General features: G+C 49.7%; 1 protein-coding gene across 2 annotated transcripts; it reads left to right on the top strand.

Moving 5' to 3' along the window:
- The first annotated feature begins 1,632 nt into the window (after positions 1 to 1,632).
- Positions 1,633 to 14,806, top strand: si:ch211-127i16.2 (probable flavin-containing monoamine oxidase A). 2 transcript variants are annotated; one of them, XM_049020195.1, is made up of 13 exons: positions 1,633 to 1,651; positions 2,342 to 2,500; positions 3,065 to 3,152; positions 5,036 to 5,216; positions 5,298 to 5,412; positions 6,495 to 6,652; positions 6,928 to 7,017; positions 7,344 to 7,428; positions 9,113 to 9,213; positions 9,943 to 10,101; positions 10,878 to 10,964; positions 12,063 to 12,163; positions 14,200 to 14,806. In XM_049020195.1, the coding sequence occupies exons 2-13, from the start codon at positions 2,383 to 2,385 to the stop codon at positions 14,543 to 14,545; spliced, it is 1,629 nt and encodes a 542-aa protein (XP_048876152.1). In that variant the 5' UTR covers positions 1,633 to 1,651; positions 2,342 to 2,382; the 3' UTR covers positions 14,546 to 14,806. The 2 variants fall into 2 exon arrangements, with proteins under 2 accessions (XP_048876152.1, XP_048876153.1); XM_049020196.1 differs by lacking the exon at positions 1,633 to 1,651 and having other exon boundaries at positions 2,385 to 2,500; positions 2,954 to 3,152.
- The last annotated feature ends 9,186 nt before the right edge of the window (positions 14,807 to 23,992 follow it).

Genomic DNA, 23,992 nt, shown 5'->3' with positions numbered 1-23,992 from the left:
TAGGTGCTGTGGACCACAGACCAGCATGGCCCGGGGGATCCTCTCTGTCTCACTATGATATCTCAACTCTTCTGAAGGATCGCAATAAGCGATTAAGGCTCAGATACTTAACACGATCACACGATAAAGCAGCCCTGTAGTAAGTACCATTCAGGTTAAGGGTTTGTTTGACGCCAGCAGGTGCAGCCTGGGCTGGACTGGGATTAAAAATTGGCCCTGAGGTGGGGCGTGACCCCCGATAACTTCTGCCAAATGATGAATTTCACAGAAAATGTCCGGCATGCCAGAGGGCCAGTCCAGCCCTGATCATAAGCAGGGATGATTCAGGTTTATTCCCAGAAGGTATAATTCAGGCTTAGGCTCATCTGACTGTCATCTTCTCTGAGGTGCAGTTTCTGCTGGCTCCCCATGGTGTGTAATCCAGAGAAACACAGCGGCGTGTGCCGGACAGATGAGTTTCTGTGGAAGCCAGTTGGAACAGGTGAGTTTTTTTATTGAGCTGGAAGGAGCAGGAGCCTCTTAAAGGCATGAAACATGATGTGGTTTTTGGCCGGGGCCTCCTCTGGAGGCGTTTTCATTGCAAACCTTCAGAGCCACGTCCCTAATCTCACATTTAGAGGGTGAACCCTGGGGATGGAGGTGAGAAAGAGGAGCAGGTGATTTAGCACGACCAGCTGAGACTGCAGAAATGTAACAGCATTCCATGGAAGCAGGCTACTGACCGTCCACCTTAAACACACAAAATACCACAAAGGTTTGGGGGGAGAATAAACAGACAAACAAACAGAGAGAGAGAGAGAGAGAGAGAGAGAGAGAGAGAGAGAGAGAGAGAGAGAGAGAGAGAGAGAGGCAGACAAACACAGACATGCAGACACATACAGGCAGACAGGATGATGAGAGACAGACAGACAGACAGACAGACAGACAGACAGACAGACAGAGATATAAGGAGAGAAACAGACAAGCAAATAGACAGCCAGACACAGACAGACAGCCACAGTGTTTAAAATAATCTTACAGCATGGCTGGACATGCTGAAGCAGTATGCTTCAGTACCATACAGCCTGCCCTTTGGAGAGGGCACTGTGATCTCCATGGCAACTGGCACCCAGTGGGTGTTTGTCAGGTGTCATTTTAAGATAAGTGTAAGACTCCGGGTGAGCTGGTGGCAGCCCATAATCTCAATATTCATTTGTGGGCCAGAGAGATGAGGAAAAGCCTTTTCAGAAAGATTAGGGGGAGAGGGATTGGAAAATTATTAAAGCGGTGGACACATCAAGCAGGGTGCCAGGGGGATACTGGGAGTCAGCTAGTGCTCCAAGAGGAAGGGGTCGGAACTGCGGGCAAGAGAACAACTGGTCTGAAGCGTCATATGCTGCCACCTGCTGGACGTTGTTATTGTTGTTTATATCAGATGTACGTGTAATTTGTATTTCTACCCCCTTTGTGTTCTGTGTTATAGTTTCCATGATCGTGTAATTAGGAAGGAAAGTCCTACGGCAGAGTAGACCGGATCAAAGTGCGTTTAAGTGTCATGTATTCTAAAAGTATTGTCTTCCGTATATAAACGCATGGAGACAGACGGGAGGTGACCGGGCGGGTGGGTGTGTACCTGTCAGTCTATGGGAGACCCTCGGAACTTCCGATATAGGTGGGATGTTTGATTTTGTACTGTATATATTATTCTGAATATCCTGTTATTTGAAAGGCCTATTTATTGTTATTTATCGTCATATATTGTTTAAGTCTGCAATGAAATACGCAAAAAAGTGTTTCTTTATAAATAACAAATATATAGTTACGATTTAGTATTCTGAGCTTACAGAATTGCATTAGAATTAAATGGCGGTCCTAATGGCAATTTACATATTTCTGTAACGCTGACTTTGGGGTACTTCAGCGTTATCTTTATTTCAGGCCGTGGGTACAGACACGACGCGGAGACAACATATTGTGCTAAACATGGAAGACTGACTTCCCCCCTTTTTTTCGCGCCCATATATACAAATAGTACCGGCTCCTAACCACAAGAACTCTATTGCTCCGCTCCCAAAGCGTCATATAGTTCCCTTATCTTTAGGTACTATATAAAAGGATCAATACTAAAATAAACATGAAATTATAAAGTAATTAATCTTAATGAAAATGAAATATCATCTTACATTTCAATAAAGTCAGTATACAGTTTTATGGTTCTGGACTATGTTCCGATCATGCAGGACCAAGTCCAACTTGCGCAAACGTTTATGAAACTTTTCTTGGTAGCGACCGCACGCAGGACGCTCCGCCCCGCTGGACCCGCGGTGGCCCCGGGCTTGCGCTTAATGCTTCCTGCTTTCAGAGTCTACACGCAACGTGCACCGTAGATTCTACCGGCCGAACATGTCCACGCAGCCCTGGGACGTGGTGATCGTGGGCGCCGGCTTGGCAGGGCTCAGCGCCGCCCGGTACCTGCGGGAGAGAGACGCGCATCTCCGAGTCCTGCTCCTTGAAGGGAAAGGTGACCGTACTGATAGCGCCCAATTTCCTCCGCAGTTACAGCTCCACCACAGCTGCATCTCTACCAGTTTCTAACCATACTGCACTTATCTGACTGCTTATCTGTCGCGATCACCGTGCTTAATGCGTGCTTATATGCAGGCCTACTTAAATTAATCAGAACACTAATGGAACAAACTGGGCTGCTCAAAGCGTAATAACATTAAAACTCATTATAGCATTAAACACACACGTTCTGTCATCCTCTGTAAACATAATTATGCTCGTAAAGTATAATTTTAACGTTTAACCGGAATCACGCCCTGCTTGTTTCCGTTTTTTACATTTTTATTTAAAGCTGGAAACGCCCTGTAGACTTACTGTAGACAACATGGTGTTTATTACATATCTTGCATTTATTCCTCTCTGTTGTGTATCTTGTGTCTTGTGTTTATTCTGTCTCTGTGATTGTTAGGTGTCTCTTGTCATGGTGTTTCCATCAGTGGCAAGCTGTGCCAACACAAATATCCCCCAGCCTGGCTCTTGTGGCAATAAAGACTGATCCTGACACCCCGTCCTCTTGCAGATAGGGTGGGGGGCCGGACAGTGACTTTGCAGGTTCCAGCTGCCCAAGGCGATGACTCCTGGGATTTTGGAGGACAGTGGGTGTCCAGGTAAGCCAGACCAGAGAGGCTTAGGAGAACCTCCATCTCAACAACATGGAGACCTCATGATGCTTGTCAAAATGACTGAATATATCTATTGATGATCTTTATACAACAGTGATTGAAAGAGCAGTAACAGCACTTAGTGAATATGGGTCCTTAATATGGGAGGTGCTTGGGTTTGTGGTGCGGTGCACTGGCTTGTAGTGCTGTGCAGTACCTTGGCTCCTGGTGCAGTGCGGTGCCCTGGCTTGTAGTGCTGTGCAGTACCTTGGCTCGTGGTGCAGTGCGGTGCCCTGACTTGTGGTGCGGAGGCAGTACCCTGGCACATGGTGCGGTGCGGGGCCCAGGCTTGTGGTACGGTGTCCTGGCTCATTGTACGGTGCCCAGGCTTGTTGTGCAGTACGGTGCCCTAGCTGGTGTTGTGGTGCTTTGGCTGGTGGTGCAGTGCAGTGTCCAGGCTCATGGTGCAGTGCCCTGGCTTGTGGTGCAGTACGGTGCCCTGGCTGGTGGTGCAGTGCTGTGTCCAGGCTCATGGTGCGGTGCCCTGACTTGTGGTGCAGTACGGTGCCCTGGCTGGTGGTGCAGTGCAGTGTCCAGGCTCATGGTGCGGTGCCCTGGCATGTGGTGCAGTTTGCTTTCTTTGTGAATAAAAAATATATATTTATGATTTAGTATTCTGAGCTTACAGAATTGCAGAAGAATTAAATGGCGGTCCTAATGGCAATTTACATATTTCCATAAAGTCAGTATACAGTTTTATGGTTCTGGACTATGTTCCGATCATGCAGGTCCAAGTCCAACTTGCGCAAACGTTTATGAAACTTTTTTTGGGAGCGACCGCACACAGGATGCTCTGCCCCACTGGACCCGCGGCGGCCCTAACCCTGGCTTGTGGTGCAGTACGGTGTCCTGGCTGGTGGTGCAGTGCAGTGTCCAGGCTCATGGTGCGGTGCCCTGGCTTGTGGTGCAGTACGGTGCCCTGGCTGGTGGTGCAGTGCAGTGTCCAGGCTCATGGTGCGGTTCCCTGGCTGGTGGTGCAGTGCGGTGCCCTAGCTGGTATTGCGGTGCCCTGGCTTGTGGTGCATTGCGGTGCCCTGGTTGGTGGTGCAGTGCAGTGTCCAGGCTCATGGTGCGGTTCCCTGGCTGGTGGTGCAGTGCGGTGCCCTAGCTGGTATTGCGGTGCCCTGGTTGGTGGTGCAATGTCCTGGCTGGTCTGATCCCTTCCCTGCCAAGGCTGCTAATTTTCCCTGCCAGAGCTGCTAATGAATCTACCTCCCCGATGCAGTGCTCAGGGCGGATCGTTTCCGTGGTGTTTCCCAACGCCCCCGTTCTCCGTCTGTCTCAGAGGTCTGAATTGCTGCTGAAAGCCATGTAAATCAATGTAAAAGCAGAATTTACCATGGTAATTACAAAATTTAAATGCAGAGTTAACGTATAACGAACTAAAGGTCTTATTTTCTAATATCATTAGTATCTCAAGTCCATGTATGTAGACATACTGGGTCAGGGCTTTTCGTTCCTACTGAATGTTTAATTAATTACCGTTTATTAGCTGAGTACTGACGGAGTGAACGCAGCTTAAACGAGATCCAGCAGGATCCATCTGTGGAATATCTGTTACTTGAGCTACATCCGCGTCCCACTGCGAGTCACCTTGCCTCCCTTGCTGATTTATATTTTTGGAGGAATCTTTAACATTAATGCCATCCCAGGCCCCGCGATCCTAACCAGGATCAGTCGGAACTATAGATGAATCAATAGATGTATCTGATGTATATGACCTGATTCTAATGCATAAAGCAGTCAGTATCTAAGCCATAATGTAGTTTAGGATACGCAGTGCAGAGTTTATTATTTGCATGTGTGAATTCAGTGGTGTCTGCTGCCAGCTCACAGACCTCCGTCATGGAGCTGATACAGGAGCTGGGGTTGGAGGTTTACCCACAATACACCACAGGGAAGAAGGTGTACCACATGGGAGGCTCGCACGCACCCGTCCGCACCTACACCGGCAGCATCCCCTCCCTGCCCCCACTGGCCCTCCTGGACCTCACTCAGGTCATGTGGAAGGTAGGCTTAGGTGGTTAGTGGGTTGGGGCTTGGTTGATTGACGGGGCATCTTTGAGTTTGATTGGCTTGTTTGCTGTTTAGATTGACAGACTCTTGCAGACAGTTTGCGTGAAGGACCCAGTCTCTGCTCCCAGAGCCCTGGAGTATGACAGCATGACTCTGCACTCCTTCATTGAGAAAAACGTCTGGACCCAGAGTAAGGAGGCCTTCCATCCTGGCCCTGTAGTCAGCATTCACAGGGCAGTGTTTCTGTATCCACTTTGATGCTCTTAGCGTCTGACATTTGTAAACTATGTTCATCTCATTGATACCAGTGGGAGATGATTTCACAGGGGTGGTGATAGTCATAGCATAGTATCTGGAGTACTAGCTATTGTAGTACCAGCTATGCTAAAGCATCAGTGGTAATAAAGGCAAAATGCAATCATATTAGCAATAGCATTAGCACAAACAGCTGAGTTAGCAGTAGCAGTAAAGGCAGTATGTACTAGCATTAGCCTGAGCAGTTGTGTTCGTAGCAGTAAATACAGTATGTACTAGCATTAGCATGAGCAGCTGTGTTAGTAGCAGTAAATGCAGTATGTACTAGCATTAGCATGAGCAGCTGTGTTAGTAGCAGTAAATGCAGTATGTACTAGCATTAACCTGAGCAGCTGTGTTAGTAGCAGTAAATGCAGTATGTACTAGCATTAGCATGAGCAGCTGTGTTAGCAGTAAATGCAGCATGTACTAACATTAGCATGAGCAGCTGTGTTAGTAGCAGTAAATGCAGTATGTACTAGCATTAGCATGAGCAGCTGTGTTAGTAGCAGTAAAGGGAGTATGTGCTAGCATTAGCATGAGCAGCTGTGTTAGTAGCAGTAAAGGGAGTATGTACTAGCATTAGCCTGAGCAGCTGTGTTAGTAGCAGTAAATGCAGTATGTATTAGCATGAGCAGCTGTGTTAGTAGCAGTAAAGGCAGTATGTACTAGCATTAGCCTGAGCAGCTGTGTTAGTAGCAGTAAATGCAGTATGTACTAGCATTAGCATGAGCAGCTGTGTTAGTAGCAGTAAATGCAGTATGTACTAGCGTTAGCATGAGCAGCTGTGTTAGTAGCAGTAAATGTAGTATGTACATTAGCATGAGCAGCTGTGTTAGTAGCAGTAAATGCAGTATGTACTAGTATTAGCATGAGCAGCTGCGTTAGTAGCAGTAAATGCATTATGTACATTAGCTTGAGCAGCTGTGGCAGCATTAGCAGCAGCAGTAGCCCCCTAACCCGCAGTCCTCTTCGTAGTGGTGAAGGAGTTACTGGAGCTCAGTACCCGCTCTGTGTTTGGGATGGAGCCGGCACAGATGTCCTTTCTGTACTTCCTCATGTACTGCGCTGCGGCTGGGGGGACCCTGCGCTTGCTGGAGACAACCCCTGGTTCTGCCCAGGAGTTTCTCGTTAAAGTGAGTTCTCTTACAGCCCCCCCAATATACTGCTCTTTCTTTGTAGTTAACTCCAAACTTAACTACTTCTAACAACTAACCTTAATATTAAGACTATCCATGATGCACAGAAATGGATCCTTACTTTTCTATTGCCTGACTAGTCATCATATGCTTTGCTAAAAATAATCTGAACACCTACTGGCCTGCCCATTTAACAAACGAACCATAAGAGTTTACTTAGAAATCCCCCCTCCCCAGACTTATTGTGCTGCACTGCTCCTCTACTGCCACAGGGGGGCACCCAACAGCTGTGTGTAAGGCTGGCAGAGTTCATTGGATGGGACAATGTGCGGCTGGGCTGTGCTGTCAAGGCAATGCGGCAGGTAGGCATGCTGTGTGGAGCCAATGGACCACAAAACAAGAGTCAGGAAAAAGAATGGAAATAATATTTTAAATAAATGTTATACATGCAGGAGAATGAAGAGCATGTGTGTTTTTGCCTGTAATTGTGTGTGTGTTCGTATGTCTGAATTCCATAATTAGAAGTCATGTTATTGGGTTTGTCTGGGGGCTGTATGACCTCTGACCCATGATGCTGACACCCTCCTGGCCCACCGCACACCACACCTCATGTGCCTCGGTCGAACATGCCGCTTGGTGAATGTATATGTGTTTGCATGTGTGTTTAAGCCTGTGCCCCCCCCCACAGTATCCTGACGGTATCCAGGTCCACACCGCCTCGGACTCCTTTGACTGCAAAGCCGTCATCGTGACCTGTCCTCCTCACCTGGCAGGTCAGCTTATCTCTACGCCGATGATTCGGGAGGGTGGGAGACCTTCTGCCATTGGGGCCTTTTCTGAGCTGGGGGGCAGCTAGGGGGTAGCAGAGGGAGGGTGAGTGGTGGCGGTGCTGGTGCCACGCCCGTTGGCCCGAATGTGAGGGGGTGGGTCGGCTGCAGTCCCTGGGAGCCACACTTAGGGGCCCCTGACTTCACGCATAAACACGCAGCCGCTTTACCACCTAAGGGCTCGGCGACGCCCCGTCTTTTTCACATTTCCTCACTTTGCAGGTTTATCGTTTCTCCCCTGGATGTATATGGATTTATCATCTGCTATGTTATGTTGTATGTTGGTTGTCCTGCCGCAGAGGAGCACACCTGCACAGGACAGACTGGCAGCATGTCGGTGCGTGTCGGCGTCCCCGTGCGTGTCGGCGTCCCCGTGCGTGTCGGCGTCCCCGTGCGTGTCGGCGTGCCCGTGCGTGTCGGCGTGCCCGTGCGTGTCGGAGTGCCCGTGCGTGTCGGAGTGCCCGTGCGTGTCGGAGTGCCCGTGCGTGTCGGAGTGCCCGTGCGTGTCGCCGTCCACGTGCGTGTCTCCGTCCCTGTGCGTGTCGGCGTGCCCTTCTATCAACATCATGTTTATGCTGTTTCTATCCACTGTGATTTTCTCACTATTTAAATGTGTGCAGACCTTTTTGACACCTCTACATCCCCCCCACCCTGGGACAGCTGAACAATAACATAGTCAGTCTTGACTGGTACTTCTCCACTAGCAGGGGCAGCAGGGGGGGCTAGTTTAAAAAAAAAAGCCTCTGTGATTACAGTCCTGCTGGCTCAGATCCCAGGAGGAGAGCAGCTCTTTTAGCTCGGAGAGCTGTGCTTGACCTGAGATCCATCAGTGAAATTGTACTGCTTGTTCTGTAGCCCGAGGTCGCTTGCAGAGAGCAGTAGAGCTGGGGATAGAAACACATTTATCTCAACCAGTGTTTCCCAATCCGGTCCTCAGGGACCCGTAGACGGTCCACGTTTTTGCTCCCTCCCAACCTGGGAAGGAGCAAAAATGTAGACAGTCTGGCAGGGAGCTGGGAGGGAGCAAAAACGTGGACCGTCTGTGGCACCGGGTTGGGAAAACCTGATCTAGCAAGTGTGTTGGGGTCCATGGCCATTTCCTTGGAGTGAAGTGGTTCATTCCTGCTGTCTTTCTCACTCCATGTACCAACAAGTGACGTGGGCCATCGTCTCTCATTCAATAAGCATGATAATGCATGTTATTTGTGTATCGCTTTTCAAGGACCCTAAGATGCCTACATTAGAGTACTCTGCAATACTGTGCTCTGTGGTCTCCCTGGAAACGCTGAGGGACAACCCCCCAGCATAGCTCAGTGTGCTGTCTCTCTGGGGTCTTGCAACAGGGATGGTCACCGCCTCCCGGCTTGGAGTCCAGCTCACAGAACAGATGGATGGATGGATATGTGATTAGCTCTGTCCTGATTGTGTGCTTGGAGGACAGGCCACATGTCCTGTGTATGACATCACGGAGGCTTTGTGATTTCCTGCACCTCCTCAGCTCAGATTCAGTATGAGCCCCTACTTTCCAGCCCCTCACCCAGCCCAGATTGAGTAGGAGCTCCCGATTTCCTGCCCCCCACCCATCTCAGATTAAACATGAGTATGAGCCCCTAATTTCCTGTTCCCCCAGCTCAGATTGAGTATGACCCTGCCCTACCCCCGGAGAGACAGAGACTCACACAGAACATGCCAGTGGGTCACATGATCAAGTTCATCGTCACCTACTCCACAGTAAGAGAAGCATTTAAATGACAGTAATGTGTTAAATATAGGCTATCCATTCTTTGATCTGGATCCTTTCCACACAGCTCTCCGTGTCCCGTGTCTGTGCCCACACAGCTCTCCGTGTCCCGTGTCTGTGCCCACACAGCTCTCCGTGTCCCGTGTCTGTGCCCACACAGCTCTCCGTGTCCCGTGTCTGTGCCCACACAGCTCTCCCTGTCCCGTGTCTGTGCCCACACAGCTCTCCCTGTCCCGTGTCTGTGCCCACACAGCTCTCCCTGTCTCGTGTCTGTGCCCACACAGCTCTCCGTGTCCTGTGTCTGTGCCCACACCGCTCTCCGTGTCCGGTGTCTGTGCCCACACCGCTCTCCGTGTCCTGTGTCCCGTGTCTGTGCCCACACTGCTCTCCGTGTCCTGTGTCCCGTGTCTATGCCCACACCGCTCTCCGTGTCCTCTGTCCCGTGTCTGTGCCCACACCGCTCTCCGTGTCCTGTGCCCCGTGTCTGTGCCCACACCGCTCTCCGTGTCCTCTGTCCTGTGTCTGTGCCCACACCGCTCTCCGTGTCCTCTGTCCCGTGTCTGTGCCCACACCGCTCTCCGTGTCCTCTGTCCCGTGTCTGTGCCCACACCGCTCTCCGTGTCCTCTGTCCCGTGTCTGTGCCCACACCGCTCTCCGTGTCCTCTGTCCCGTGTCTGTGCCCACACCGCTCGCTGCCCGTTTTTCTCCTTCTCTCATAGGCATTTTGGCGAGTGAAAGGCTTCTCAGGGGAGATGGCGGTCCAGCCTTCAGAAGATTGTCCCGTCTGCGTTACGTTTGACTGCACCAGCCCCCACGGAAACCCCGCTCTGGTGGGTTTTATTGCTGGCAAGCAGACCGCTGATTGGAACCATCGAACGGTGAGCAAAAAGGACGCCCCCTTTAGGGAAGAGGAAGTATGAACGCTGCTAGGGGACAGATGTAAGAGTGTCTGTCGATCTCGTGGGCGGATCCACACTCCTCAGTGCCTAAATGGGGCTGACAGCTCCAGCAGACTTGACTTGACTTGACAGCAGCGATCTCTGTGATGCGTCGCCTCCTTTGCCTGCGGGGACACCGCTGCCTGTCGGCGATACAAAGGGAGCGTGTTCCCTGCCGCCGGGGGGGTTATCTAGAAACGGGAAAGTGGGAGGCTGAGCAGACCGCCGGCACTCTGTAGCTGGCACTGAGAGGTCCAGCAGAGCTCGAGGAATTATGGACTTTGGGCTTGGGCACAGGCTGCTGTAGTGGTGGAGATGGTCTCTCTAACCCGACACTCTAATCCGATTATAAGATACCATTCAGAAACAGTGTCAGCCTGCTTGGACATGCCCTCATGGGCGTTACCTTGTGCTGACGTGTCCTCGTGGGGGGGGGGGAAGTCACCCAGGACATGTTCTGTGTGCGAGGAGGCATCTCACTGTCTTAAATTAATGTAAACATGTATGTGCGATTACATGGTCATGGTGTCCCTTAAGGTTTTTTACATGGGAGATATTAAATGTCATGAACAGGAATTTTAGTTGCATTAGTTTCACTCTGCATTTTAGTTAAAAGCATCGGATGAATACACACGTCTTGTAAGTATTAACACAACAGACAAAGTGGACTTGACATGGTTGTCGGGGAGGTGAATGATGAACTTTCTGACTTTCAGGTGGAGGACAGGAGGGAGGCAGTGATCCGAAGCCTAGCTAGATATCTGGGGCCAGAGGCCTTTCATTTCATTCACTATGCAGAGAAGGTATGGCTCTGAGTCTGCCAGCTTCAGTAGGGCACTCTGAGATGCCCTCCGACCCAAATGGTAAGCACTGCTTACCCTTCAGCCCGCCCTGTTCTGGGGGAGCTCCGTATTTCTACAAAAAGTCCTTAAACAACGGACCCCTTGTAGTCTGTCTCTGGTGTCAATCGTTATCTGGGGTGAAAACATAGGCAGGATTGACGACATGACAGGCTGGCCTGACAGCAGCCGTCCCGGCCTCAGCTTCAGCTTGCTGTTGTCAGAGAGATTGGTGAGCTCTGGGGCCGCGTCCATCGAGCCCAGCGCTGTGAGGGGGGGGGCGCTTAAATGACGAGGGGTGGGGAAGAGCTGTTCTGGACAAAGCACCTAATAATTCAAGAGGACGCATGGAGAGAGAGAGCGATACAGGGGGAGTGTGCTCGCTCAAAGCGTGAATTCTAAGTGGGGGCAGAGTGTTGCGGTCATTTAGCATTTCTTTCCTTCACGCCTTCCCTGCGCTGTGCATGACAGTGTGTTCGATTCATAAAAGCCCCCCCGAGAAGCCTGTCACCATGCTGCCTTTGGTTTAGCTCCATCCTAGCGTCTGGGATTTTTCATTAACGAATCATTTCCGTCGTCTTTAACGGTAATATTTTATCCCCCATGTGACTTTTTATTCACTAGAAATGCCACTGCAGATGTATCAGTAAGGGAGAGTCCTACGCTTTTGCGGATGTAGGCTGTGATAGAGACGTACGAGCCGCCCGAGAAGGCGAGGAGTTACCTCTGAATATCGCCTTATTTATCTCCTTTAGTGTTTGCTGCGACTGAAAGCTGCTGAGTGGATTGAAATGCTCCATCACAGAAATCAAAGGGCAGATATCAAACGCCGTTGTGATTTTTTTCTCAGGAAGTTTAATAGCCACCATTGATGTAATAGGGGATGTCTTTGTGGCTTTCAGCTCTTCCCTCCTTCATGGGCCCCCTGACCGGCCACGTGACCCTGAATTCACCCTCAATGCACTGTTTCTTTCTTTTATTTTCTGTACTCGTTGATTTAATGGTCTGTTCGTAGAGATGCAATGTAATCACTGCTTTTAACTCATTGTTTGATGCTTGCAGGACTGGGCCAAAGAGGATTACAGTGGAGGGTGTCCAGTCAATGTCATGATGCCTGGGATGTTGACGTACTACCACCCCAGCCTTCGTAGACCATGTGGAAGGTAAACAGACTAAATGAGATTCAAGGTGCAAAGTGTATGGATGGGTAAAAAGGACAGGGGTGCTGTCCATGCGGTGGGAACGTAGGCCTTTTACAGCGACACAGTCCGTGCTGAGGGAACGTAGGCCTTTTACAGCAATACAGGCCATGCTGAGGGAACATAGGACTTTTACAGTAATACAGGCCTTTTGGAGAGAATGTGGGCCTTTTACAGTGATACAGACCATGCGGAGGGAACATGGGCCTTTTACAGTGATACAGGCCATGCAGAGGGAACTTGGGCCTTTTACAGTGATACAGGCCATGCAGAGGGAACGTGGGCCTTTTACAGTGATACAGGCCATGCAGAGGGAACGTGGGCCTTTTACAGTGATACAGGCCATGCAGAGGGAACATGGGCCTTTTACAGTGATGGAAGCCACGCAGAGGGAATGTGGGCCTTTTACAGTGATACAGGCCGTATGGAGGGAAGGTGCACCTTTTACAGTGATACAGGCCGTATGGAGGGAAGGTGCACCTTTTATTGTGATACAGACCATGCGGAGGGAACATGGGCCTTTTACACTGATACAGGCCATGCAGAGGGAACGTGGGCCTTTACAGTGATACTGGCCATGCAGAGGGAACATGGACCTTTTACAATGATATGTATCCTGCGCCATAATTGACCTGGCAGATCCCCCAGACTAGCTACTACACCTACTCCATCCCTACTCCATCCCTACTCCATCTTAGCCTGCGTTCCTCATGAACAAGCAGGGAATTTATGACTTGTGGAGAGTTTCCTTTGGAATGGTGGCCTTCCCCTGTCCTTTCTTCCTGCTCCTTCCTGTGTGTCAGCACGCTTAGCTCATTACACAAACTAAGGAGGCCTCTGGAGTCATGTGACAGTATACAGTAGATGCAGCCTGGTGTGCAGGTGACAGGAGTGACGTTGCAGTGGGATTTACACCATTTTGATCAATGGCAGAGCCATCATCCATGTTGCCTGTCACATGGCGTGATGTCAAATCCTGGCACCAGCCTCCATTTTTCATTTGGATGCCTGCACCTTGTGTCCCGAAACTATTTAAATATGCAGACCGAAGCCGATTTGGAGGATGGCTGGGGCTTTATTTATGAGGACACGGGGGGGGCATTAGGGTGAGCCCAGCACCCCCATTCCCACTGAACGACAAGCCGGCGTCGTAAACTGTCCTTTTCTGTGACAGGTTTGATTTTTTATCTCTGTATTTACGGCATGAACACAGGGTGGAGGCGTACACTGGGGTCATGGTAAATAAGTTAATAATTTGAGCTAAAACGATTATTTCCCGTTGCTATGCAACCAGGTCTCGTGGGACGACTTCTCTGGCTGCTGAGTGGGGGTCCTTTACAATGCATTTACCCCTCCCTTTCTCTGGAGTTATAGGCCCAAGGTGTAATCTGCCCCTTAATTATCATTTTAAGGACTGTTCTACCCCCTAAAGCACAAGGGCAACTCCAAGCACGAGAAATGTGTTGGACCCTAATTACTGACAGTTACTTGTCTATGTCTCCTTCTCATCAGAATAATACGAATACGAATCTTTCCTTCTTTTGTTTTTGCTTTTCCCCAGTGTCCTATAATGAATATAGGACCGAATGATTAATTCATACTAACAGAGCTGATTACTATTTTGTAATTCATGGTCCAAAATTGGCCTGCTCATGAACTTCCTCTAGCATTCTCTGTATCTCGTTACTGCTGGATGAAACACTGACACACACACACGCACGCACACACACACAAATTTAATTTTCTTCCTCCTGCACACAAACCCAATAGCAACTTTAATCTAGAACCATCTGCAAAAAACATACCAAAGTGCTTGTTAATTCCTACGTCAGGCCCGTGAAAGACGCTGCTCAGCTTCCTGCCCAGAACAGGGCACTAGGGAGTCCACAGCCTGGCCAGGGTTCCGGGACCTGTGGCCTAGCAGACATGACTGGGTGTGCTGTCTGTAGAAGGTGCTCCCCTCCGTCCTGCCCATGTCTAAATGCAATATCTGCCTGCAGGATCTACTGGGCAGGCACCGAGAGCGCCACCTTCTGGTGCGGATATATGAACGGCGCCGTCCAGTCGGGCCGGCGAGCTGCCCTGGAGGTACTGGAGCGACTGTCACCTCACCTGCTGTCCCAGGATGAGCTGGGTGAGGCCCGGGCTTCTGCTGCCAGCCCTCCCCATAGCCGGGGGCTTCCCCCCCCTAGCCGACATCCTGTTTATTTTGCCACGGCTGTGGTAGCTCTGGGAGTTGCCCTCTTCCTGGCCCGGCACGGTGGGTGGCACGCAGCGATTGGCCAGGTCTCAGCCTTCCTGCAGAGTGTTGGCTTGGCTCAGCTCTTGAACGGGCTGAAGAGATGAAGGCGGTGAAGCTGGCAGTTTCAGATGTGTGGTAGAAGGTACCGCCAGGCTCCAGTAGGGGGCAGAGCTTATTGGGACACACACGCATCTTTGAAGGGGTTCTAATACCACCTCTCTGCCCCAAGCTACAAACAGTATAAAATAATCATGAGTCTGTAGTTTAGTTTGTCTTGTAAGAAGGAAAGAGCAAAGGAAAGCAGCACTGCGCAGATTGTTCCTGTTCTTGTATAAATAAAGCTAAATAAAGCTCTTATAACCGTTGATATTTTTTCCCTGTAATTGAATGTATCTCAATGATAAATATGACCTGGATGGGGGGGTGAAACTTCTCACACTGGCCTCCTTTGGGATCTTCTCAGTGCCACATTACAGCTAGAATTGTGTCTCACTCGTGGACAGCCCTCATGTAGAGACAACCGTCAACTAGGGACAGCCCTCACACACACAGAGGCCTCGTACAGGGACAGCCCTCACACACAGAGAGACCTCATACAGGGGACAGCCCTCACACACAGAGAGACCTCGTACAGGGACAGCCCTCACACACACACAGACCTCGTACAGGGACAGCCCTCACACACACACAGACCTCGTATAGGGACAGCCCTCACACACACACACACACAGACCTCGTACAGGGACAGCCCTCACACACACACACACACAGACCTCGTACAGGGACAGCCCTCACACACACACACACACAGACCTCGTACAGGGACAGCCCTCACACACACACACACAGACCTCGTACAGGGACAGCCCTCACACACACACACACAGACCTCGTACAGGGACAGCCCTCACACACACACCTCGTACAGGGACAGCCCTCACACACACACACACAGACCTCGTACAGGGACAGCCCTCACACACACACACACAGACCTCGTACAGGGACAGCCCTCACACACACACACACAGACCTCGTACAGGGACAGCCCTCACACACACACACACACACAGACCTCGTACAGGGACAGCCCTCACACAGACCTCGTACAGGGACAGCCCTCACACACACAGAGACCTCATACAGGGACAGCCCTCACACACACATAGAGCTCATACAGGGACAGCCCTCACACACACATAGAGCTCATACAGGGACAGCCCTCACACACACAGAGACCTCATACAGGGACAGCCCTCACACACACAGAGACCTCATACAGGGACAGCCCTCACACACACAGAGACCTCATACAGGGACAGCCCTCACACACACAGAGACCTCATACAGGGACAGCCCTCACACACACAGAGACCTCATACCGGGACAGCCCTCACACACACAGAGACCTCACAGAGGCCTGACACAGACAGTGCACACACTGGGGTGGCCTCCCTGTCCCAGAAGAGATGACTCAGGGGAGTATGTTGATGAAAGACAGTGATGTGCTGTGATAGGCCTGTTTTCCGGGTAATGAAATGTGTCCCTACAACTCATCTCTGTTATAACTGAAGAAACCTAAAACCAGCACAAGCCGAAGGGTATCAGTCAAGCTGTTTGCATGATTTTTATAGACCAAATTGCACGCTGTGCTGGGATTTAAATTTACTGATATGTATCCTATTAAAATGCTTATTTTGGCACATGATTTTAAGAACAGAATGCAGTTTCTGGGAAATTTTATTGTGTTACTTTCATGGAGCGTGGATGAGTATTTGAAACAGATTTGGGTGTTTAGTGTGAAGCAGCACGTGGGTGTTACCCAGGGTGAAGCAGCACATGGGCAATAACCAGGGTGAAACATCTCGTGGGCGATAACCAGGGTGAAGTGGCACGTGGGCAATAACCAGGGTGAAGCAGCACATGGGCGTTAACCAGGGTGAAACATGACGTGGGCGTCAACCAGGGTGAAGCAGCACATGGGCAATAACCAGGGTGAAGCAGCACATGGGCGTTAACCAGGGTGAAGTGGCATGTGATTCCTTTCCTTAAAAGGTATCTTCCATATGCAAGTTAAACATGACAGTAAGACTTTTGTTTTTGAACTACTGTGTTATCTGAGAAATCCAAATAACACTAAATTAACTTTATACAGCTTTCTTCCCTACTGAGAAATTATATAGAGACCTCGCTTTGCAAGTTCAATTTGATAAATCAAAGCCAGCAATGGTGACATCGTTCAGATTGCGAAGGATGCCGTCTTAATGAGCAGTTTGGCTGCGTGATTGAGGCCTCATGTATTCAGATCGGGGTGACTTTAAATGGGGTGACGGAAACACAGATTTACTATAAACTCACAAAAAGGAGACAGTTTAAATGGTGGTTCAAAATATGCTTACAGGAAATTTGTTCAGTGAATCCAAATTTGACTTAAAATATGATCAAAAATGCTGGAATGATTTTCCTGAGTGAATCTGAGTTTGTTGATGTCAGCCTCGGGGTTATACTTTAAGCTAGTGGACCGAGAGAGAGATGCTATTAATCCGACTTTCTTGCAGTATATACAAACGTGTCTGCCCTGTAATGGTGGGGTGGGCTCACTGCATGCTGCTGTGTGGCCTAATGGGGCTGCTGTATGACATATGTTAGCTCTGACAGCATCGGAGTGGTGAAAAGGCGGTGGTGCGTCATGGGAGGTGACTGACTACCATCAGCGTTAACCTGTGGCAGGACTGCCCACCTTCTGATGTGTTTAAAAATGGTATTTGGGGGAGGGGACTGGCAGTGTCTTATTATCACTCTAATGGCATGTGATGTAGGGGATAAAAGCTCTGAGGAGGGCAGTTATGTTTAACGTGACTGATCTCCTGCTCTATAACCTGGCGTCTCTCTGTTCATGTTTTTGGGGGTATTTCTACCCATATATCACTCCTCTGTGAGCTCATGTCCTTCGAATTCCACTTATTATTGGACGATGGCCTTTCTGGCCTCTTGCCCAAAATGCATTGAAGCTGGTCTGTGACACACTACTTCAAGGAGAAAGGGGGCCTGAGGGTGGTCTGTGACACACTACTTCAAGAAGAATGGGGGCCTGAGGGTGGTATGTGATATACACTACCTCAAGAAGAATGGGGGCCTGAGGGTGGTATGTGATACACTACTTCAAGAAGAATGGGGGCCTGAGGGGTGGTCTGTGATATACACTACCTCAAGGAAAAGGGTGCCTGAGGGTGGTCTGTGATACACACAACTTCAAGGAGAAAGGGGGCCTGAGGGGTGGTCTGTGATACACACTACCTCAAGAGAAAGGGGGCCTGAGCGGTGGTCTGTGATACACTACTTCAAGAAGAATGGGGGCCTGAGGGTGGTATGTGATACACTACTTCAAGAAGAATGTGGACCTGAGGGGTGGTCTGTGATATACACTACCTCAAGGAGAAAAGGGGCCTGAGGGGTGGTCTGTGATACACACTACCTCAAGGAGAAAGGGGGCCCGAGGGTGGTCTGTGATACACACTACCTCAAGGAGACAAGGAGAAAGGGGGCCTGAGGGTGGTCTGTGATACACACTACCTCAAGGAGAAAGGGGGCCTGAGGGTGGTCTGTGATACACACTACTTCAAGGAGAAAGGGGGCCTGAGGGGTTGTCTGTGATACACACTACCTGAAGGAGAAAGGGGGCCTGAGCGGTGGTCTGTGATACACACTACCTCAAGGAGAAAGGGGGCCTGAGGGGTGGTCTGTGATACATACTACTTCAAGGAGAAAGGGTGCCTGAGGGTGGTCTGTGATACACACTACTTCAAGGAGAAAGGGGGCCTGAGGGGTGGTCTGTGATACACACTACTTCCAGGAGAAAGGGGGCCTGAGGGTGGTCTGTGATACACACTATCTCAAGGAGAAATGGTGCCCGAGGGTGGTCTGTGATACACACTACCTCAAGGAAAAATGGGGCCTGAGGGTGTGCTGTAATACACACTACCTCAAGGAAAAATGGGGCCTGAGGAGTGGTCTGTGATGCACACTATCTCAAGGAGAAAGGGGGCCTGAGGGGTAGTCTGTGATACACACTACCTCAAGGAGAAATTGTGCATGAGGGTGGTCTGTGATACACACTACTTCAAGGAGAAATGGGGCCTGAGGAGTGGTCTGTGATGCACACTATCTCAAGGAGAAAGGGCGCCTGAAGGTGGTCTGTGATACACACTACCTCAAGGAGAAAGGGGGCCTGAGGTGTGGTCTGTGATACACACTACCTGAAGGACAAAGGGGGCCTGAGGGTAGTCTGTGATACACACTACCTCAAGGAGAAAGGGGGCCTGAGAGTAGTCTGTGATACACACTACCTCAAGGAGAAAGGGCGCCTGAGGGTGTGCTGTGATACTACCTCAAGGAGAAAGGGGGCCTGAGGGTGGTCTGTGATACACACTACCTCAAGGAGAAAGGGGGCCTGAGGGTGGTCTGTGATACACACTACCTCAAGGAGAAAGGGGGCCTGAGGGTGGTCTGTGATACACACTACCTCAAGGAGAAAGGGGGCCTGAGGGTGGTCTGTGATACACACTACTTCAAGGAGAAAGGGGGCTTGAGGGTATACTGTGATACTACCTCAAGGAGAAAGGGGGCCTGAGGGTGGTCTGTGATACACACTACTTCAAGGAGAAAGGGGGTCTGAGGGTAAGGTGTGATACACACTACCTCAAGGAGAAAGGGGGCCTGAGGGGTGGTCTGTGATACACACTACTTCAAGGAGAAAGGGGGCTTGAGGGTAGTCTGTGATACACACTACCTCAAGGAGAAAGGGGGCCTGAGGGGTGGTCTGTGATACACACTACTTCAAGGAGAAAGGGGGCCTGAGGGTATGCTGTGATACACACTACCTCAAGGAGAAAGGGGGCCTGAGGGTATGCTGTGATACACACTACCTCAAGGAGAAAGGGGGCCTGAGGGTTGTCTGTGATACACACTACTTCAAGGAGAAAGGGGGTCTGAGGGTAAGGTGTGATACACACTACCTCAAGGAGAAAGGGGGCCTGAGGGGTGGTCTGTGATACACACTACTTCAAGGAGAAAGGGGGCTTGAGGATAGTCTGTGATACACACTACCTCAAGGAGAAAGGGGGCCTGAGGGGTGGTCTGTGATACACACTACTTCAAGGAGAAAGGGGGCCTGAGGGGTGGTCTGTGATACACACTACCTCAAGGAGAAAGGAGGCCTGAGGGTGGTCTGTGATACACACTACCTCAAGGAGAAAGGGGGCCTGAGGGGTGGTCTGTGATACACACTACCTCAAGGAGAAAGGAGGCCTGAGGGTGGTCTGTGATACACACTACTTCAAGGAGAAAGGGGGCCTGAGGGGTGGTCTGTGATACACACTACCTCAAGGAGAAAGGAGGCCTGAGGGTGGTCTGTGATACACACTATCTCAAGGGATGAAAAAATCCACTTGATTGCCCTTCAATGTGTATCGCTGGTAGCTCAGCTTGTTTTTGAAGTGTTCTCACTGCGTAAACACGAGTCATAAATCTTTCATTATTTCACTTTTTATTTCTGTTCGCCCATTTGTTTGCTGAAGATAAAAAGAACAAGGGAGACTGAATGACTTATTAGCCACCGTAAGGTGCTGGGAACATGGCTCAACCACGGTGGTTCGTACTGCTGGAGATGGTCGACAGCTGCAGGTGGATCTCCGCCTTGTAGGTCAGTGTAAGGAATGAGCCGGCCTGGCAAAATGTTTGGATGTCCCTGTCTCCCCATCCACCCTCTCCATCCTCAGGAAGCTTCATTAGTATTCCGCATAAGTGTCGAAGGCCCGACAGAGTGCTGTTGTTCACTGTCTCTGCTCACTTCTCCCTGGCTGCTCTCTACTTCCCACCCATATAACCGATTTGTTTGGGATGAATTATGATTCCGGATGCATTCTCCATTTGTATGAGGTATTAATCTTCTCCTTTGTCCTTTCTCTGCCTTCACAGTTTCACTGTGTCCTTCAGGTAAAATCTACGTTTCTCCACAACCATAAGATCTAATGGGAATATGGAGAGATGCTTGAAGTTAAAATACCTCTGGGAAAGCTGTACAGGATGTTACAGTCATAGACTCCACACCACAAACTCTCAGAACCTCCCATCACCCTGCATCTTTGGGGCCTTTTGCATTGATAACTAGTTTCCACTCAGTTCCTTGCGACTGAGACTCTTCCTGGAGAGGTTTGTTTGGAGATGGAACACTCCCCGCATTTGTCCCCGTGAGTAACACTAATGCTGGCTCATATTTTCTGACACGCTTAGCACTGCAGGAGATCAGGCTTCCCAAAGGTCACTGGGGAAGGTGCGAGGTCCTCGAGAGGCACTGGCGGTACGGTCTGGGTCTGCATTTCACACATCGCGGTTCTCAGGGGCTCAGGAAGCGTCATCAACATCATATCAGATTGTCACGCAGCACATGCTGAGGAGGGTGAGACCAGCACTCCCAGAAGAGAGCAGTGGGCGGCTTTGTAGACCTTTCAGAGAATGACTGAGAATGTCCTTATGTATCAGGAAATGTAAGTAAATCTTGGGGTGGGTGTTTTCATTCTATGGAAATGCTGCCCTGGGAGTTTTTGTGATCTCCGCCGCCTGCACACAGGCCTGACTGTGCTGCCCGCCTACACCTTCAACGCCGTCTCTGTGCTGAGGTCACTCTCCTCGCCGCATGGGTGCTGCCCGCATAACCTGCATTTTAAGGTGGCTGCCGGACACACTGAGTGGCCACATCGTTCACACATGCGTGGAGGGGTGGGGAACCATTATTACGAATGTGAAGGGAAAGAGGGCATCGCTGTGGACTGATCGTGTGAGGCGAGGTGTGGGGGGGGGGCTGTAAGTGCTCTGAGTCAGTGCAGCTGCTCGGCTTCGGAAAGCCGGGTTCCCACTCCGTGTCTCTGTAGGATTCCACCAGCAGAGCCGTGCAGCCTTTTACTTCAGATTGTGTCTTGTTTTGTTCAGCGAATGCGAGACTTGGGTTAAGGTCCATCTCTCTGAGGAAAATCAATAAAAAATAACAATTATAAGTAGAGGGCAAAGAGGTTTTTTCTGTTCCGATGTGATTCCCTGCCACTGCTGTTGGTTATGGGCTGTGCCCAGTGGCGTCAGATGGAATTTGACGTTGGGGGAGCCCAGGGGTCTGCGGGGGACAGGAGTGTGATGTATATCGTGACACTGCAGTTGAGACAATAGTCGCGTCATGAAAAGATGCAATGTAAAAAAAGATTTCAAAATAATTTTTGAATAACAAGCATTTCATAATTGAAAACAAGATTAAATCTGTAGAGTAGGGTTATGATTCTTTTTTGGCTAAACATCCACATGATAAAATTAGTTTTTCTGGTGCAGGACTTCCGTGTTTGTAGGTATGATGTTTCGTCTTTGCAATCTTTTGCATTAGCAGTGAACTGCTCAGTGACACGAGGATTCATGATAAAGGGAAAAAGAACATAATACTAATTATTTATGTTTTTGCTCCTGTTTCTGACGTCCCTGGCTGTGGGACTTGTGCTGGTCTGGAGTCTGATCCAGGATCAGATCCGAACACTCGGCTGAATTGGGTGCCTGTTACATCAGGACATTTAAAGACAAGGGGAAAATTCGTCATTACTATTGTTATTAAAATTAAATTATTATTAGCGTCATTAAGGAACACCTTGAGTTTGCCTGTGTCATCTCCCAGCCAGAAGGGTAAAGTGCTGCAATGTATGATGAATCCCCCACCTCCGGTGACGTATCCATGACAACACTCCAGAAGGGTGCTGTCTGAAGGTGCTGTCCGGCTCAGTGTACACCTGCCTTCCTGTTGGGTGTCTTCATGTGGTGACATCGCAAGAGATGATGTCACCACTCTCTGCCCATGTGGGCTCTGTGTGGCACATGAACACACACATGCATGCACACAATTGTGTTCATATCTTCGTGGGGACCATCCATTCATTCCTATGGGGAAGAACCCTAATCTCAACAATGACCCTAATCTTAACCCCTACCCAGCCCTAACCTCAACCATAAGTAACCAAACAAAAGACTTTTGACATTTTTAGTTGCTTGATTGCAGTCACATATTTTTACAAACCGAAATAAAAAGGTCCCCACAACATCAAACTAACCAGTTTTATATCATTTTGGGGACATTTTGTCCCTACGATGTAATACATACATAACTCACACAAACACACACAGATGCTGGAGATTTTTTTAAGATTCATCCATCCAATCTTCCATCTTCTAACTGCATATCTTGGTCAGGGTCACAGGAAAGTATTGAATCTCTTCACTGTAATAAGAAATGAAAGCTATTCTGATAGCAGAGTCTTTTATAGAAAACAACTTTTTAATGAAAACAAAAAACATGATGCAATGCCTATATCAAGGAAACATATTCACATTTTCCTATGAATGTCACAACATTTTATTTAGAAAACAGGACCTTTTTGGTGAACAAGTCGTACTGTTCCTTATAAAATATGAACAGATTTGCAGGGTAAAATGCAGAGAGACCACAGAGTACAAAATTGCGTTTGTGGCGTAACCTGGACACAGTCCTGCACACTTCAGCTTGAGACATCTGTCCCAGTGACCAGAGCCACATTTTCAGTAGGATGACGTGGACCAGAGGCACTGCAGGCTTAATCCCGTAAAATACTCTCTCACACACTCTGCCTTGGCACTTGGATCTGATCCAATCAGCCAAGCTGCAGGATGCATCTATAGATCAGACACCAATGGCTTGGTCACCCAAACACACACACACAGACACATACACGTTCACACACACAGGTGATTTGTCAGATGGAAGCCTGGTGAGCACTTATGTGGATAAATGTGGCTTTAATCCCTCCCTGGCCTGGCTGGCCATGGCCCCCAGCTGGGGGGCTAACTCCCACAATGCCTTCTGAATGGTGAGTCCCCAAATGCACGCTAACAGCTGAACGCCCGGCCCCGTTTAATGGAGGGCCATCTCTATCAGCTCTCAGGAGTGAGTTAAAAGTGTGTTTTTGTATATCGATGTCGGTCAAAGAGGGTCAGAATATAACGCGGAAGGCAGACCGGGCAGCTGGTCTTTCAGAGCCGTGATCCTTTCATGTGGGTTGGGGTGACCTTGAGGCTAATCGCCACCCCCCGATGGGCACAGAGCCGCCTGCTTCCATGCAGCTGTTGCGCCTGAAGTCGCCGAATGAGGAACCTTCCTGGGAGGCAATCTGGGTCGTTAGCGCTACGCGAGCTACCTCACGCGTCCTTCAGGATGTTTGTGTGAGTGGACGTCCTGCAGGGGAGCCACAGGGCTGCAAACCTCTCCCACATGGGTGGCCTCTCCTTCATTCTCCTGCTCCACCCTTGGATTCCTCTCAGGTGCCCCCCCCCCCTCACCATAAAGCTGTGATGCTGGGGATACTGAAAGACCTTTAGCAGATCCCGCCAATCCTCCGACGCAATGACCAGTAACAGGTCAGTCTGCTTTGAGTGACGGGATCATCCTCCAATGACAGCAGTGCAACAAGGAGAGTGATGGTGGGTGAAAT

The sequence above is a fragment of the Brienomyrus brachyistius genome, chromosome 7 (genome assembly GCF_023856365.1).
Source record: "Brienomyrus brachyistius isolate T26 chromosome 7, BBRACH_0.4, whole genome shotgun sequence".
Lineage (NCBI taxonomy): Eukaryota > Metazoa > Chordata > Actinopteri > Osteoglossiformes > Mormyridae > Brienomyrus > Brienomyrus brachyistius.
The sequence above is the reverse complement of the archived record's forward strand: the minus strand, read 5'-3'. Positions and strand labels throughout refer to the sequence as shown.

Excerpts from the sequence above, each read along its gene's own strand:
- si:ch211-127i16.2 (XM_049020195.1), top strand. The coding sequence starts at position 2,383 with ATGTCCACGCAGCCCTGGGACGTGGTGATCGTGGGCGCCGGCTTGGCA. Across the intron at positions 5,217-5,297 it reads TCACTCAGGTCATGTGGAAG|ATTGACAGACTCTTGCAGAC; the intron begins GTAGGCTTAGGT and ends TTTGCTGTTTAG. Across the intron at positions 7,429-9,112 it reads CTGTCCTCCTCACCTGGCAG|CTCAGATTGAGTATGACCCT; the intron begins GTCAGCTTATCT and ends CTGTTCCCCCAG.